General features: G+C 37.4%; 3 protein-coding genes across 3 annotated transcripts; 1 reads left to right on the top strand and 2 right to left on the bottom strand.

Moving 5' to 3' along the window:
• Positions 1–1,080: 1,080 nt before the first annotated feature.
• On the bottom strand, positions 1,081–6,612 carry LOC136252896 (actin-like protein 6A). The gene is made up of 14 exons (XM_066045482.1): positions 6,492–6,612; positions 6,287–6,363; positions 5,925–6,081; positions 5,626–5,726; positions 5,318–5,415; positions 4,441–4,535; positions 4,033–4,081; positions 3,919–3,976; positions 3,316–3,464; positions 3,126–3,252; positions 1,974–2,054; positions 1,822–1,917; positions 1,332–1,418; positions 1,081–1,283 (listed from the first exon to the last, which is right to left on the bottom strand). The coding sequence occupies exons 1-14, from the start codon at positions 6,514–6,516 to the stop codon at positions 1,203–1,205; spliced, it is 1,281 nt and encodes a 426-aa protein (XP_065901554.1). The 5' UTR covers positions 6,517–6,612; the 3' UTR covers positions 1,081–1,202.
• On the top strand, positions 6,506–11,855 carry LOC136252899 (BET1-like protein). The gene is made up of 4 exons (XM_066045485.1): positions 6,506–6,660; positions 7,914–7,999; positions 10,593–10,649; positions 11,512–11,855. Exons 1-4 carry the CDS (start codon positions 6,639–6,641, stop codon positions 11,677–11,679), a joined length of 333 nt encoding a protein of 110 aa, XP_065901557.1. The 5' UTR covers positions 6,506–6,638; the 3' UTR covers positions 11,680–11,855.
• On the bottom strand, positions 11,671–14,335 carry LOC136252898 (uncharacterized). Its single transcript, XM_066045484.1, has 2 exons — positions 14,219–14,335; positions 11,671–12,927 (listed from the first exon to the last, which is right to left on the bottom strand). Exon 2 carries the CDS (start codon positions 12,919–12,921, stop codon positions 11,941–11,943), a length of 981 nt encoding a protein of 326 aa, XP_065901556.1. The 5' UTR covers positions 12,922–12,927; positions 14,219–14,335; the 3' UTR covers positions 11,671–11,940.
• Between the last annotated feature and the right edge of the window lie 4,581 nt (positions 14,336–18,916).

Genomic DNA, 18,916 nt, shown 5'->3' with positions numbered 1-18,916 from the left:
CTACTACTTACGTTTATGGTACAAAATGCTTATAAATTAAAATTGCAAATCTGTATCATTTGTTCATTAGTGGAAAATTCTGGCGATCCAGATTTGTAAAAAGGGGTCTTCCACACCCAACCAATTGCAACAAATTTGACAATGTAACTCATAACTTCAGATTGGAAAAAATATGCTATTGACTTGGAAGTTGGTCAGTAGTGAGTGCCAACATAGCTTAGTGGATAGAGCAAATTAAATTTCAGGTTAATGTGCACGTGTTTCTTTATCACTAAAATATGGTTTTCCAAGTTCATAATTAGATGTGTGTGGAAGCAAATCTGGTCACATTAATTTGTTGTCAGCGTTGTTAGTGTAGAATGGGTGGTGCTGGTAATGGTAGGATTGTAAGCAGTGGTCAGAGATGTGTTCCAGTGCTGTTGATGTTCTATACAGCATAGAACACAGGGGCAATCACCTGTGCTGCTAACATTTTATCCAACTTATTGTGCTTGTGGTCATTGTAACCAGAGACAGAGAGATTTAACAAGACATCCACTTATGTAACAGTACATACATGTTCAATATGTACTCAAGAATAATACCATTAGACATGTAATAGAGGTTTTCCTACAGAGCAACAAAAGAGATAATGTAATAGCAGAAACAATGAATCATGCATGAAAGAGATCTAGATAGCCAATTTGTCCGCACCTGCTATATAGCTACACATGAGGTCAGTTACTCTATGGAATTGGCTACGAACAAATACTTCCACTTAATATCCTTTAATCAACACTGACATTTCTTTAATAAATCTATATTTTAGTAATCAAATTACATAATTAAAATGGACTGCCAACCCACATGGAAATAATCCTGAGACTGATATTTTTAATACCAAATTGAAAAATCTCTATTGAATTATGTGTAGCAATGAAACATCCCATTTTAATACTAAACCACACTACAGTGCATTAAGAAGGTAGTAGCTATTTCTATTTTATGGGTTCAATTCGAGAAAGTATTTGTAACAACTTTACACAAATCTGTGTCCACTTACTCTCCAAAGATAACTATACCATACGTTAGTCCCCAGTTAGCTATATTAAACATTTTCAGACCACCTGAATGTTGTTAATACTGTAGTGAACTAGAGGTAATCAATCATAGCTGATAATTATTGAGTGTGTGTGTGCATGCGTATTGAATGATCATTTTAGTTAAGGACATTTCTTCTCCACAACAGTCTTTCCAACTTCATCGTATTCTAGTTTTGATATCCATATTTGTTGAAATGTTCCCTATATAGAAGAATAACATATTTGGCACACTTACTATGGTGCACTTACCAGAGAAGCTAAAATTGAACCACCTATCCATGAACTGAATCTCTTTTCTACTGTTGATGAATTTTGAATAACTTTGACACGTATACTCTAAAATGTACAAATAAGTTTACAGTTATAAATTGTGCATAGATCACAAAAATAATATCTTACATGAAATGTGTTTATAATTGTGACTGTCTCAGTAAAAATCCACCTAATTCGCATAATTCCTCAAGTTTTTTTTATTGTCACAGCATTATCTGAAAATATTTGAACTCTCCACAAGCAGGTGAATAAGATGGTGCATAGGTTCAATTGATTTGAGACGAGTAATGGTTCAATTAAAATTTGCACATTTTTACTTTGTAGCAGGGCTGCTATACCATATGGCATGTACAGTAAATCTGGGACTCACAAACCCACCCTTACACAATGCCATTGTGACATTAGTGACTGTTATATTAGAGTATTTCCCTCTTGCTGTATGTAACAATAAACAGAATCCACTTACTGGTGGTGTTTTTATTGTTAGCTCTTTAGTGAGCCTCTCAGTAAAACCTGGTAGTAACGAGTTACCTCCAACTGCAATAATACCACTGTATAGACTCTATAGGAAGACAATAACAACAGCAGAGTAGTATATTAACTTTATCCCTTCCTTACTGGTCTAATGTCAATATCACACATTCCAGCACTGGTAGTGACCACATTGGGAATACTCAACAAATCACCTCCATGAATACCCTGTAGAGTAACAACAGTGAATAGTGTATTCCAGATAATTGTATGTAATATTAGGTGACTGTTCAATTAGAGTTTCTTCAAGCAAGTGTGTGTTTTGTAAAACCAGGGGTAGCTATGACAATTTTAGAAACGAGAATCAGTGGAATACAAACTTACAAAGATGCCTATAATACAGCTAAGTTATACATATAACAAAGCTTCGTATGGATTGACAATATTCAGTATAACTTCCCAATAATTCTCTGAACAATATACAATGTAATTTGTAATTAAAGGGATGAACCCGAGTGCATCGGTGTAAACAAAGTATTGTAATTTCGAAGTGCACTTCCAATGGCTACACAATTTACTTCATTGTATTCATGATGTAATAAGGATTAAAATGATGCCTAGGGGCACTACAGCATGCTCGTCTTATAAGTAACTTTTCATTTAATGAACACACAAACCCTTTACAGACTCAATGTCGGTAACACCTATCAACTTGCAATATGAGCTGTTCACTTTGCCATTAAATATTGAGTCAAGCCATATAATACTCACATGATAGATCCACAATCAAAGTTAAACATGTGGTGAGAAGTTTGAATCATGGATAATGCAAGTTGCTGCTGTTCTTTGCTTCATAACAAGTAAGTATCTACTGTCACAGTGATTAAAATAGCCTTTCCTAAGTAGTCCAAATTTTGATCAATGTGTAGTTTTAGGTTAAGAGTTAAGCTACTCCACCTAATGTCACCATGTACTGTTTGCCTGTGTTGTGTAAACACGAATTCCCCAAAAGTTTTATGCACCTTTAAGGGTTAAGTGCCTTTCTGTGAAGGAGCTGCGGTATGATGGTTACTGCATTCAACCATTTTTTCATGATGGCTACACTTTATTAATGCGATCTTTTTAGTACCCAGCGATTCAGAGTGGTGAAGTTATACGCAGATCTACGTTTTGTAGCTACATTAACTGGCACCTGCTAAGTGTCTATACTAACTTTGTGCTGATGGTTAGGCTGCTGACACCACAGCTGTGTGTCTACAGCAAACATGACTCTCAGTGTGTGGATCATGTGCAGCATACCTTTAAGTTGTGGGATGAAGCATCAAACAAAGCTTCTGTCAGTTTAAACCTGTCTACAGTTAGACCGAGGTTGTATCCATTTGGGAACACATACGACACTGGAGGAATACTTGTACTATTCTGTATCCTGCAGCAGTGAAACATGTAACATAGTCACCACTACTATACAATAACCATGGAGATCTCTTACTCATTTGCTAGAGATGTATCAGAAACTTGTATAACTGTGGCAGCAAAATCTTGTAGCACTCTTCGCACCATTAGACTATGGTAGGAGTCAGTAACTGGAGGAAACTTCTTCTTAGTGTATACCGGGGATGCTCTCTCTTTAACCATATCCTGGTGTATTGAACACAATGTACATGAGTACCACACACACACATATGGACACAATGCATAAACACTTGCGTGGTTATTCCATGGAAATACATGTATGCACATATGACTAAATATTACATCAAATACCATCTGGCTACTCCAAACCATGTGTATGATATGAAGTGTGAATGGATGTAAAACAGAATGATGAAAATCATATATAATCATGGAAAATTCTCAGTTTTCCTTCCACACTCCATCCACAGTATACATACACAAGCAAGCATACGTATATGAATGCACAAAAATGCAAGTGATGTGCATTATGTGGAATAGTAGGTAGCACAAAAATATTAGGAGCAATACCAGGTTTGCTCAAGTCAGAATTCCAATGTATTGAACACTCCTACTAATTCGCTTACATGCCACACATTCAATTCAACCACCTCATGTAGTAGTCAGCTACCAAACATACCTTTGATGCTATCATGTATGGTGGGATAATTTCAACCCCCAGCTCATCAAAATATGACCTGTATTAGGCAAGTATAGCTGTATGTATGAAATGATGGAATTAGCTAATACTTACTTGCAGTTGACCGTTATGAGGTCTCCAGCTAATGGTGTTCTTATGACAGCTATGATGGTGAGATATGTTTGAGATGAGATATGTGTATGTTATATTTACAACGTTACAAAAGTACACAACAGATTATAAGCATATATGCAACACCTCTCACACAAACACACAAAATTATTTATTAAAATACATTACATAAATACTGATAGACACATACCACATGTATGCAAGTATGTACACATACACACACAAACACACACTATACACACGCACTACACACACACACACACACACACTTTACACACACATGCACACACATACTATACACACGCACTACACACACACACACACACGCACGCACACACACACACGCACGCACACACACACACGCACGCACACACACACACACGCACACACCTTGTTGCAGGACATATCCATCATGTACAGGTACACATGAAGTCTGTGTACTACCAGAATCAATCACTAATGCAGTTGAACGACCATTAGCAAACCTGCAGCAAACATTGGAGTACATGTGTTATGCCATATATGGTATTTATCAGAACATACACTTACACTCAAGGATAGTACTCTTAGACAGCAAAAGGGACTTTAGTGATTATAGCAGTAGAGGAGAACAGCGCATGACCCTACTTTGCTTCAGTATGGCTATATTTTATGTACTTAACAAAATGACTTGATATTGGTAGCACACTGACAGATTTGGCAACCCTGTGTAAAGGAAAACTCTCCACCTTACCAACACTGAGCTTACTACTAATGATAGACCAAGGGTACAGCTGCATACATAACCGTGTAATGTACTGCAAATCAGGAACATTCACCTTCCATGCAAAACTCTTTCTTTTATTGTGGTGAAATTGCTTTGACAAGTGATATATATAATCAAGAATGATGTTGTCAATATTCTGTAAGTGATAAAGCCAAAGTACTATTAAACTCTCAAATACTGAACAGAAGTGCAGTACATAACCTATACACACCACCTCATAACTGAATTCCCATGTGGAGGTGATATCTACAATATAGCGTTAAAAAGATAACTTGTTGTTTTAAACAACAAAAAGTTTGACTTTCATGGTTTATAGCAGTATCAGGAGCTTATAAGCATATAAGCTTCTGGTAGTATGTATACATATTATGTGCTGTACTTGTATGTAGCATTAAAAACATGCTTCATGCAAAGCAGAGAGCTAGGTAACAATTCTTCTTAATTTCAAAAGTACAACAATGAACACATGCTATTCTGGTTATATTACATGCACATACTTACGCTGACAAGACTGCATTTTTACACATAAAATATGCCGGAACTTTGTACTTCTCAAACATAATCTCTGTCAACTTCTCCCTCTTTGCCTTAGGATTCCACTAACATAAAAAGGCACATATAATCAACAGTGATACAATATACACTGTGACCTTAATAACAAGATGGTCTTATCAATGAGGTCATAAAGTATGAACAATGTAACACACCATTTGGGACCTACTGTGTTTACATGGTTACCATAACAAGATGACCTGAACAAAGGCCATTGATCACACTACTAGCTCTACTGTGTTCCATGTGGTACTCACTGGGACTTCTGAGAACAACACTGGATGAAGCTCAGAATCTGACTTGATATGCTTCTCATACAAATGATCCATCATCTTCTCAAACAAGTCCCAATCCTCAACTATAAAATGTAGATAATGTATGCCTAAGGATGGGGACATACATACAAAGGCACACTTAGTCTATTTGCAAAATTTATGATAGCCACTCATGATTAAAAGCACGATCCTTCCTAATCATAAACTCTTTATTAAAGCTAGAGCTCTCAAGGTTCTAGTGCTTACACGTATGTAAGATATGTAAGGTCCTGTCAACTTACTCATTGAGTCTTTCACAAATGAACTAATCTCCATGTTCTCCCTAGCAACACATACACTGTTAGTATCAATGTAACACTTCTTGTTGTTGTTAGGGGGCTGGTCTGTTTCCATGGCATTGTTGTTACTGTTAACACCCATCATTGTCGACACATCAGCCTATAGTAAAACATATATTGTATAGTTTAATGTATATAGTACGTTAAGAGATGATGGGAAAGTCATAACATGCCACATGTATTGCCTTCTGCATGACACTATTATCATGACATACTAAATTACACCCCATACAATAGATGTACACCTTGAATGCATAAGCAGGTATATATGTATGTATACTGTAAGCAAACAGTTAACAGCTTACCTTTGGAGTGTCCTCCCCTGCAAAGCCAGCACGACATGTGTGGGCTCCAATATCAAACACTAATGCGCCTACTTCATCTATGGGGGATACACAATACGTGCATATGTGTACTGTAAAATGCACCTGTGTTTTCTAATTATTGCGCACCGTGCAGTCGTATATACTACGTACGGTGATATTATTTGGTTACTCACAAAACGCTCACCTCCACCATACACGCCTCCGCTCATGTTTCTGCAGGACAAAAACAGTAAACGAATTCGATAGACAGACGGTCCTGCGAACTAAAATATTAGAGTTTGGTTTTAATACGTGGGCGAAAAGATAGTAAACAAAAAATCAACACAACGAGATGTCTTGGGAGAGAGATAGAGGTAAGTAAAGTATTGAACTGTTGAAAATTTTCCTATGTAGTTAACATGTACCACACACAGTACACAGCGTATTCTGTAATTTAAATATCAGAATGTGCTAGCTGGTCTGGTAAAGTGACTCATCATAAATTTTGACTCAAGATTTTATCTGTTGTTAATCTGTGTACAAGAGTACTTGCTCATGTGTAACTACTAAGTTGTTTTAGTGAACTACTGTCACAAACTGAGCTTGTCACTCACATGTATGCATTGTATTGTAAATGTGTATAATGAGGAAGGGTAGAAATGCTGGTTGATGAGAGCATAAGTGACAAATAATTACCTGTATGATTAATCAATATAATAAATATTAATTTACTGTCGCTTGTGGTAGCTATGTATGAAATTTGAAGTGATGTTTCTCACAACTCCACACGCACTACACACTCACACTCTATGCACACACTTCATATATCACACACACGCACACACACACACAGCCTCCGGCAGCCATGTGAAACATAGAGGGTTTGCACGCGAAAAGTATTGTGGCGCGAATTATAAAAATGCTTAACAACCGTTGCTAGTCTGACATTTGTGAGGTTTACTTTTCAATGGAACGCAGTGGGGCGAATGCACTTAATTAGTCACCACGCTTTACCAAATAAGAGAATATCTGTCAAAAAGTTAGGATAAGGTTCGTGAACATTAACACTTTGTACAATTTTTACGATGGCTATCCTAGTGACTAACCTAGTGAACGTGTTCCATTCTACACTAAACTATTGAGAATGGTTGTAGCCTTCACTCGCGTACCTCACAAATGTCTGACAAGCAATGGTTGTTAAGCATTTTACGAAAATATGTCATAACGCATCACACGTGCAATCCCTCTATAGCTATTGCTGCCCAGCACTGGGATGCCTGTGCACCACTCAGGCACTTGAGCCTTGTGCAGGCAAATCCTCCTGGGGCAGGGCTAGTAACCCGCAGGAGGACTGTCCAGGTCTCATGGAGAGAGGTCATGGAACCTCAAGTTCCACAATGACCCCAACACCACTAAGCAAGACAAGGACAGTTGGGCATAACACACACACACGCACACACACACACACACACACACACACACACACACACACACACACACACACACTGAATTATATAGCTACAAAGTTGCTTTACAATTTTGTGCTAAACATTCCCTCGATCCTGTGCCTACAGTACATATTAATACAGAGTACCTGTATAAAATTGTTAGTTGGTTAACCCTACAGGTTTAGGTATCACAGAGGAGATGTTAGAGGATGAGAACAACAGAATGATATCTGATATCTCATCAAAGACCAGAACACTAAAACAAGTTAGTATCTCTACTGTATATTAAAAAGCTAAGAGGCTGTCTGTGCTGCCATATATAGTAGAGGGTAGGTAAAACAAGAAATGGGACCAACACCAGAAGGTAAGTAAAAGTGGACCACGATTAGGGGAGGGAGATCACATGACTCTAGTTCTGAGTGTCATAGGATTATTCTAGAAAGTAGTAATGGATGATATTCTTACATCAAAATACTTCTTAACAGCTGTGTTGTATCCTTCCACTAAAACAATTGAGATGCATACTCTAGTGGTCAATTGATATATTGAGGGAACAGCTAACTAATTTATAAACAAACAGCAGTCTTGCTCTGACATACAACGCATTGTACATATGTGGTCTCAGACTCTCAGAATATAGCTAGATCCGCACTCCACTTGTGCTCTTTTACTAGTCAACCAGCAGTTGGCTTTGAACCTCAGTACCCCACTTTCTTGACTGCTCTAATAGAATGTTTTAGATCAGCGTGGCTGTTCTATTAGATTACCTCGATTTATTTCAGTGGAAATATCCAGTAATCCTTACTGTACGGTTACGTGAGACTAGCATGCTTAGTTCATCTAAACATCGTACATTACTGTAGTACATATATGTACATGTAGCTGTATGTAAATCATCATATCGTACCATACACTATGACTAGTGTGTACTGTGTATATACAAGCCTCAAGCATAGTACTTACTGCTTACTGCCTTTGTGGTTGTACGTGTTTTTAAGTGGTAAAATGTAACTTGGTGTGTATGTAGGATTTGAGACAAAAAGCTTTGTATATACAGTAGTACAAGTCTCATATGGTGTTTTTCAGTTCAGCTCTTCTAACTGAAGCACCTTCAATGCACTTTATAACTGCAGTCATCATTGTTCTGGTCACTGCTCCTCACTCTGCCACTAGACTGCCAGTAGTAATGCTGTTTATTTGCAAGTATTTGTGTGTTATTCATATTGAATGTGTGAGATGGTCTCAGTCATTGTGCCCTATAGGAGGAGGTCTTGGTCTGACACGAGATATGTGCAAAGTACACACACTGTTGTACAAGAGAATATTCCGTAGTGTGGTACAGGGGTTTCAGCACTTCTTGCAATTTCGTGCGACATGCGTAGTGTGGTTGTGCATGCATGTTTGCTTTGTTTGGCTGTTCTCGAAGTGAAATAACCTATCCTACCATACCTGTTAAAGCGTATTAAAGAGATTTGTCACGTGTACAGCAGCCTGAGGCACGATGTAGGTATCCACCACCAGTGTAGTACCAGATAAATCCCTTTCAAAAACATGCGTCACTACGCATTTGGTACGAAATCGCAAGAAGTGCTGAAACCCCTGTATAACAAATGTGAAATATATGTACATGTGCAGTGTCAGGAGTGCATCGAATCCTATGGACAAGGGAGCATGTAACTCCGTAAACAGCGAAGTTCATACATGGTTGCCGTGTACTATAATAAGTAACTTTTAAATTAAAATTTCCTAATTGGGATATTATATGGAGGCGCTGCTCCAGTACATTACGTTTCCGCTGTGATGAAATGAAGCTATGGAAACAAAGTCCAATGGCACAACAGAGGAATAGTAGCTAGTGGTGTGCGATATCAGGATTTTTATTTCGATATGATATCGATACAATATTAGGGTAAATATCGAAATTTCGATACGATTTTCAATAATTTTTGATTGTGTGGGTGGTGTAATTGCGTGGGCGGCCGATATTTATAAATATGCTTGAAATACAATTTACACACAAAAATATTGCACAAAACTAATAATAACTGGTAGACAAGTTTTTAAAGTGGCTAGATAGTACAGAACCAACCTTCATTTCTAGCGTGATTGAGCAATCACACACTAAATGCTGTAGATTTATCAAAATATTCTTCGATATTTCGATAATTATTGAAAAATATTACCATTTCGATAAATATCGAAATCAGCTAAAGCAGTATCGAAAATCGATACGATATCGACAAAATTATCGCGAAATCGATATTTTTTCGATATATCGCACATCACTAATAGTAGCACATGCTTAGCAGGACACTCTCTCTACAGTCACTAATCACATGAAATCACACGAAATTATGCACTTGACTCTTCCAAGCTCTACCTTCAACTCGACGATCTTCCTATCAAAGCAACTTTACATAAGACAATGGAGTAACAGCCCATTCGGTGTATCTCTGTTGCACGTAAGAATGATGTAACCAATTATATACATAGTAACACTGGATACCATGTTTGAATTTCGCCTGTAGCATTGGTAGTGTAGAGTTACACGCTCCCTTGTCCACAGGATTTGATGAGCTCCTGGAAGCGTACATCAGTGTAAATAAGTAATGGATGAGTGATGTACTTCTGATCAAGAGGTTGGTCAAGGTGAACAGATACGTTGTTGTTTACAATAATACCAACCCATGACCAAAAACGGTTACCTCAGTGACATAAATATACCTCCTAGTGGGAAGTACTATAATTTATCATTATTGTCTTTATGCATGTAGGGAAATCCTCTGTCACTGTACATGATTTGTTTAAACTTTCTAATATATAATACATAGTTAGAAATGTTGTTTGTTTCTCAACAGCTTGCTATTGACATAAGGACTGAGACAAAAGACCAAGTGAAGTTGATTGGTGATTCGGTTAGTTGTCATATCAATTACCATATAGTACGGAATTTGGCTACAACAAGTTTTGAGAGAATTGAAGGATTTGTTTTAGGTTTTTACAGTGATTACATACAAACCAAGTTCAGTTTTCACAACTAATCCACCAAACATCATATATTTTAAAATTTGCAGCATGTGCACTTCTCCACTCTACATTAGCCAGTTGCAGAAAATCCAGTAACCAAGGCTAGTTAACTATAGTATGTATACGTTGAGCTGGATCCTCAAAAATATTTAATAACTCATGAATGCAATTACACACGATCTTGAAATTTGGCTCATTTGTAGCACTGCTTAAGCTGCAAAAAAAAATATTTCAAAATCTTTTCGTTCAAATTCTTGACACAAGACACACAACATTTACAGCCAATCAATATTTTCACCATACGCTTCCTACGAGAAAGCCATAAAGTGCTGTATCCACTATGGCCCTTTCCCAAAATTGTAGTTGAGCCAAACCACACGTGTCTGTTGTTCACACCTTTATTGTCACTACTAATCATCTAGTTTGGCTGAAATGTTAATTCTCTTGAGAAAAAAATTGGCTTTTCATTTTTAATTGTTTTTCAGAATCCAGCTCAACTTGTACACACTGTAGCAGGCCTAGGTACATTCTTGCTCTGTTAGAGTGCTTAGTAAAAGTATAGAATTTCTGATTACTTTATTAGAGTATCATGGTAAAGAGATGATGCTGGAATCAGTTATATTATTATTACAAAGCCTCAAAGTTAATAACATACGTAAACGTTTAGAGTAACACATTTTTAACTGTACAAACTGTCTCATTTGCCTCAATGGAAGTTACATTGTATTACAACTACATGTTTTTTCCTAGAGTGGAATATTTGAGAATGCAACTGCTTTCCTCGGAAACAGTTTCACAAAGGTGAAACAGATGAACAGAACAGGGACACAGAATTGTCGTTTGATGTGCTACTTCAGTTTGTTTGTCGTCGTTTTCTTCTTCATCATGTACAGCCTGATAGGAAGGGTGTTGAGATAGCAGTACTTATTATTGTAATTTGAATTACCATATAAATACAATTACCATATAAATACATCCTAAAAAAGAAAAATATATAATACAGTCATATGACTATACACTCATACATACCATATACAATGCCTGGATGTGTACAGTATGTGTTATGAAAACATTCTATGTATACTTTACAAGAATGTAATGTAATTCTGTTATAAAATAACCACCGTAAATACAAAAAATAGTATTAATTACTTACACCGTACAAAAGTGGTACAAAAATCACATACGTGGGTCTGCAATCCACTTCCATTTTATTATGTCACCTTCAATCTTCTTTACAAGATGATTCAATTTTAGCGCTTCAAGTATGGGGCGATACTCCTGTCTTGTGGAATAATTAAGATCAGTAAGAATATCCCCATCATCTACTGTTTTGTCAACTGACTCTCTTAGCAGTTTAACTATCTTTAATGCTTGACTGTACTGATTAGTGTCATCAAACATTGATGATAATAGGCTAAGTGTTTCAGGGTTCAGCTCTGGTGGAGCTTGTTTCCCATCTGTGGTATCTCTGCCAGTAGCGCTCCCAGTTTTTCTAGGTGGTGTGAGATCTTCTGGTAGCACTTGTCGCAGTCGATACTCTTTCCTTCCATCGGCAGTGGGTATTTCTTCATGGGTAAATAATTCTTTTTCATCCAGCATCATAGGAGAGATATCTGGCATTATCACAGCTCCTTCTATAGACCAACCATCCTGAACTTTGACAACTTTTCCCTCTTCTTTTAGAGCATACAGCGATGGGTTAACATCCCCAGCAGTTTGGTAGCCAATCTTCTTGGCAACTTCTAGTGCTTTCATGGACTTAGGACTGTCATTTAGAACAGCAAGTACTTGAGGTTTTAATTGCTCCTTCTTTGAAGGTGACTCAACTGCTGCTGCCTCTTTGCTGACCACAACATCATTGCCATCTTCTGGTGTGGAAGTGGTGATATTGGAAGCAGCTGAATCAGTAGCTTGTACAGTTTTTAATGAACCAAGATCAACTGTACATTTCCAATGTGGTGGGGAGTCCTGTACTTTTGTGAAGTGATGTGGTGAATTGTGTAGTACTTTGTTAATTGCTCTCTTTTCTGCTTTTGTCTCACGCACAATATCCTTCAGTGGTATCACAGCACCACCAGCATTACCGCTACACTTCTCCTTGAACAGGTCAAGTATTTTCTGTCGTAGAGCTTCTTCACTTACTGACAAACTGGTCATGTCTCACTACAAAAACAATCAATTACAGTGTTATATATATATCAATTGATTCTGAGTATGTGCATCTTGTGTTTGTGGTGTGCATTCCATTCTGACACAAATGAAGTATGTATTGATTAACAGAAGGTTACAGCATACCAGAGGTCACCACTCCTCAGAGTGTGACCAAACCAAAAAAGGGCTGCTTAGAGAGCTAAATTTTGCATGACATCAAGTTGTTTCAGAATTACTAATAACACTGACTAAAATGATATTGAAACCTCTGCCTTCCAGTATCTTGAATGTGCGTATATGTATAGCATTAATTTGAAGAGTAATAACAAAGTTGAATGAGATCAATCAGATGGCACTGGTACCAGCAAAGCAATTATACTTATTGTAACTGTTTATACAAAAATTTCACGTGCTATATACCAGTCTCCTCTGAAACACAGTGAAACAATTATATAACATGATATCATGGAGAAACTTCCACGTTCTCTACCTTCTGTGTTTACATGTCCTCCAACACATAAACAAAACACCCAGTACTCATAAATTACAATAAAGTAATTTTGGAGGGAAAAAAACTTTAAATTTGTGCTATACAGACAGTAAGGTTTGGTGATGTCTTTCAGGCCTGCAAGTCCAGATGCCTAAGCATATAGAATGATTGTACCAGCTCAGAGTAGGGGAGATATACAGGTGGTTGTCATCAGAAAAGCATGTCTATACAGTTGTCTTCTCCACAACACAAAATGTGGTCACCTCTGTACTGCCTGTTGAAATACTTGCGGCTGGGATCCCCATAAGGGATTGTGCATAGTAAACAAAGCAATCAACCCACATAATGTAGCCGGGTGGCAGTGAAACACCTTAGAAGGCAAACTTTTAAGGACCTATATATGGCTTGATAATCAAGAGATCAATGTTCTTCAATCCTTTTAATACCTATGATGTAATCAGGTTTGGACAAAAAGTAAACTTCTTGTGTAGTTTGAAAGCAACTAACTCTTGATTGACAAGTACACATATGGGTAGCCAAGCATGTCACACACGAGGCAAGCTAAAAGAAGAAATCCAACAGGACAGTGGGCGTGGTGGGCACAGGAATGCCCACTCTCTATATCTCGTCCACTACGCTGGCAAATAGTTTTGACAGGTTTCTGGGAATCCTCGTGGGGATCACAACTATCTGAAAGTAGCTTTACTAAACCATAAAGTAGTTTTAAAATCTCCTGGTGTGTGACTTGTCGACTGTAAAGCCAAATTCCAGATCGCTTAAATCACTACACACGGCGACTCATTCACCACTTACGAAATTAGCACTGTTCCTTATGATTGGTTTCGTCTCCCCAATTTACGCTACTGCCTAGATCAGCACTTCGTTGAACTGCCTCCGTTTTTTTCCGACCCCTTTCGTAAATTATGTTCCTTATGTTTTCATTCACTATAAATGGTGCCCCTCAGTAAAGTAACATGGCAACTTGTTGTAAAGAGTTCACAGGTTTGGTGTATGTAACCTATATACATTTGATGTATCCATTAGTATGGAAATAAAACACTAAATTAGTAAAAGTCTTTTAATTTTCTCTCAAAATGATGAAAAGTGTGCGTGTTAAATTTCTATCATATAAACAACAACTCACAGCTTGTCAAATATATTAAAACAAGACAAAGTTCCTGTTTTACGATTTGAAGTCAGTCAAGCAAGGCCCTCGTATAATTCATCACCAGATGTGGCACATGATGGCTGCACATACCACTGGCGGTCTCTTAGCTTTGCCAAGTGTAATTTCACTTCAACTGGCTTCATCGCTGTATGAAATAGAAAAATATTAAATACTAGGAATACACAATACAACGCAGCATACACATTGACATACACTGTGTAGCTACAGTACACACACGCACTATGCACCTATCAATGTATTGTCCCACTGCCCCCCCCCTCGGGCATATATGGGGCTATAGTGGGGATTTGACACAGCCGAATGTCAAATGCCCCATAGTAGGGCAAACCTATCGTGTCAAATCCCCACCGTTGGCCCCAGTTGCAACTCGGGATTTGACATATATAGCGAAGGAAGTTACAACAAAAAATATTTGGGCACTTACTGAACGATCGTCAAATGCCCCATAGTGGGGCAGCAGTTTCGTGTCATTTCCCCCTGTAAAGCCCCACTTACGCCCGAGGGGGGGGGGGGGGGGGGTGGTGGGGCAATACATTGATAGGTGCACTACACACCCATGCGAACACTGACAGACACATGGCACACACTACAAAGACATGACACACATATGCTTGCACACACTAGCTACACAGAGACAGACTCGATTCATTACAACTCACCATATGGTAAGTTAGCAAATATTAATATCATAGCATCCTTCTATCATTCACTATCCTATGGAGCTCAGAGTCCTGTCTTACCTCATTGATTCAATCTCAGCCAGCACAGTCCACCACAAAAAGATTATAGCCTCTCTGTACCAGGATCTTATCTTGTCCACCTAGTTACATCCTGTAAAGAAACAGAAGCATTTAGCTATAACACGGCTATTAACACATTTATGATAATTTAAAATGCTTTACTATGACAAATTCACCTACAAAACAGCAAACCCTATTCTATTTACACAAATTTGGTTTTTAACTATATAGTACATGATAAAAAATGGCTGAGAAACTGAGTGAATGTGCATTTCCCTCACTGCATTCTCGCCATGAGGCCAATGCTATAGGCCTACTTTGTAAGTTGCTTGATTTCCAAGGTTGAGAGCCTCTACAGCAGTTTTGTCCAACTTTTGCCACTGCTCCATTGACACATTCTTATATTGCTTAAGAAGTTTAAATGAAGATCCTTTATCACTATCCTCATCAGTTCAATATTTAGAAGAAGCTTTCACTGACAAATGGGCATCTACTCCTTTAGACATCAGGCTTGAGAGGTTCTGAAGAGGGATGGTCTACTGTTTTGAAACTATTACAGAGACATCTTTGTGTTTAATTGTATGTATGTTGTATGCTCTTTAGATGATATTGTAAATAAAAAAATAATAAAACAATCTTGATCGGTTAGTTTAAGTGTCTTGCCATAGAAATGTCATAGAAAGTCACAAATAAAGAAGACAATAATGTCCACATCACATTTTGTACACTCTAAACAGCCACTCTACAATTCTAATTGCCACTTAAATATTTCATTTTTAGGGCCAAACTCAGCTAAGTACAAGGTCAGTAGGTTGGTAAAATAAAATTTTCTTGAGACTCACGGCTGTGTGTCCAGTAGTAACTCATTTACATTATAATATGATTCCTGTTCCACTTGTCAGTAGTCAGCTATGTAGTAAAAATGTTACGTAAATTGTGATGAGGTTGAAGGTAACTTGCAAGTTGCAACACCATCTCTACTTGAAAAGTGATCATGTGATAAATGTAAATAGTTTGTACAGGGTCAGTTGGGCCTGAGAAACAGACAACAAAAACAAAAGAAAATGTTGAAGTGGCTTTAAAACTTTCATCAAAATGTGATGTTCATGTATGCTACATTGTGGCCATCTGTCAAATAAGACCCAAGTATTGACTATATATCCCACAGGCTGACTGGATTATGCAGGGCTTCACCATTCATTTAATCAAATTAGTCTACTGGTGGTCTCCCTGTTATATGTCTAAATGTTTTAAAATACACACAACAATGAATGAATGAGCTTGCCATAACAGGCAGGTTGACCTAGCTACCCAAGCAAGAAGCAAGCCAGTAAAGCTGCATGGTTAAGGAAAATGTAGCCTGCTGAGTGAAAACTGAGAGTTTGCATAATTTTGCAATGGGTACATTGGGCAAAAATGCATACTACAAAAATAAAGGATGTTTTATTTGCTTCAGTAAACTGTAAAAAAAGATTTGCATCAATAAACCTATATACCATTGGATTCACATCTTCATGGAGAGTAAGAATATATATCAGCCAAAAACTGTACCTTGACGAATTCCTAGTTTGTGAACACAATGAGAGCCTGTTGCAGTTGTGACTTACGACTAATTGAATAAACATCTGTAACTTCTTTTCTGTATAGTCAATTAAGGTACAAATTGATTGTTTTTATGCTCTTCCTGTTGTGTATCGCTACAACTCCACAAGTATTCAGCAGATAAAACTGAAACTTTAACAGGCTATTGGTTTTTGCTGCTAGACAACAAAGAAGTCCCAAAAAGAAGTTTGAGAAAAATGCAAACTAAATAGTGTAATTGGATACTCAACAGAGTGAGAAAGGTGGTTACATGTAGCACCATTGATTTATATCTGCCATATGCTTCATTGAAAACACCCTTGGAAGTCTGACCACCCTAGAAAATCATCTGATCAGGAAATCAATTGATCACCTTTAGAACTAAGGCTTCATGTAATAGCCAAGACAATACAAAAGGGAAAGTCTGAATAATTTGTAAAATCCTTCCATGGCTGTTCCATGTAGTGCAACATGTAAAGTAGCCCACAGGAAATGTATCATTATGAAGCTGTATAACAGAGCACTTACCAAATGTATCATTATGAAGCTGTATAACAGAGAAGCCTTGAGGCACTTACCTTGGGACACTGCATTAACCTCAAAGGAATGAACACACCAAAAATATGTTAGTGATGTTATAATGGATGCAAACAATTCTAAGTTTAGAATTAGCTGTATAGCAACATCACACACACACACACACGCACGCACGCACGCACACACACACACACACGCACACCTTGGAAGCTGCCCATGGCAACAAGTACCATGATTAGTGGAGCCTCAGGACAAATCCTGGGCTATGACAAACTGTACACATCACAGAAATGACGATGTCTTGTCAGATTTTCTTGGCGTTTGAGAGTCTTCCACAAATACAAGAAAAATTCCTTTCTTGGGATGCTCTGTTGGCAGCACAAGTACGTATTTCCTTCCCTACACTGTGCCACCTCATCAACAACTATTGCACAAAAGTTAGACCACCTTTCACAATCTTGACATACCACATACCAATCCTCAACACTAATAGCCTGTAAGTCAGACATCACTTCATCCTTCGATCACTTCTTGGCACCATAAAATGGTCCTTTCTTCAAAAGCTCTCCAAACAAAAGTTGCTTTGGTAATTTGTCACTACTCATACGTCCCAGGTGACCAAGCCACTGTAGCCTTTGATTTAAAACAAAATCAGCTATTGATCAATACAGGCCAAATTGTCCAGATAACTGTTGGGTAGTAATATGATTTTGCCATTACTGGAATCTATAAAAAGTAAACAAATAATAGTGTAAAAATAATAGAGATCGCTATATTAAAAAAAGTAAAGAAACCAGTGTAAAACAAGCCAGCATGTTAAACACACAGAGATCTCTATTTGGACTCATAATACTCTATACAGAAGTACGTATTCTCAGTACTTAGCTACCTGCCCCTGATTTATGGAAATTACTGTTTTTCCTTAGTCTCCATACCATAGAGATTAAGACATCTCTGTGTATTTAACATGCTGGCTTGTTTGACTCTAGATCTTATTTTTTTTACTTTTTTAGCGATCTCTATTCCCATATTTTAATTTTTAAAATTATTTTTACACTATTTAAGCCTTTTCCTTAGATGAAGTTTCCTTGATTCAACAAATCATTTTCAGTTAATAGACGTCTCAAAAGCGATTCCATCCTACTATATTCCAAGAGTTCATAATAATATTTGTATTTTATTTAAGAATGGTGTGATTTTGGTGATATGCAAACTTTTCCCCCACTAAGATATACCTTACTGATCAACTTCATTGCTGCTCTCTCAATAATTTGGAAAAGAAATCGAGATGGAAAGCTTATTCCTTTACTTTGCTTCAGTTTTTGATGGAAACTAATCAACTAACCACTCCTGTAAAGACTTCATTACCCACAATTTCTGTATCCCCACAAATGTGCATACATTGTGCTATTGAGAAAAATGATGAACTGCTGAGAAAAACCTTCGACCGTTTTGTGAATAAGG

This window comes from Dysidea avara, chromosome 4 (assembly GCF_963678975.1).
Source record: "Dysidea avara chromosome 4, odDysAvar1.4, whole genome shotgun sequence".
Lineage (NCBI taxonomy): Eukaryota > Metazoa > Porifera > Demospongiae > Dictyoceratida > Dysideidae > Dysidea > Dysidea avara.
Note: the sequence above shows the minus strand (reverse complement) of the source record. Positions and strands in the feature narration are given on the sequence as shown.

Bases quoted from the DNA above. Each gene is read 5' to 3' on its own strand.
- LOC136252898 (XM_066045484.1), bottom strand. From the start codon at position 12,921: ATGACCAGTTTGTCAGTAAGTGAAGAAGCTCTACGACAGAAAATACTT.
- LOC136252899 (XM_066045485.1), top strand. From the start codon at position 6,639: ATGTCTTGGGAGAGAGATAGAG. The intron at 6,661-7,913 runs GTAAGTAAAGTA...TTAACCCTACAG, and splicing joins GTCTTGGGAGAGAGATAGAG to GTTTAGGTATCACAGAGGAG. The intron at 8,000-10,592 runs GTTAGTATCTCT...GTTTCTCAACAG, and splicing joins AGACCAGAACACTAAAACAA to CTTGCTATTGACATAAGGAC.
- LOC136252896 (XM_066045482.1), bottom strand. From the start codon at position 6,516: ATGAGCGGAGGCGTGTATGGTGGAG. The intron at 5,416-5,625 runs GTGAGTACCACA...TTTTTATGTTAG, and splicing joins TGTTGTTCTCAGAAGTCCCA to TGGAATCCTAAGGCAAAGAG. The intron at 2,055-3,125 runs GTATGCTGCACA...GTTACTCTACAG, and splicing joins CTTCATCCCACAACTTAAAG to GGTATTCATGGAGGTGATTT.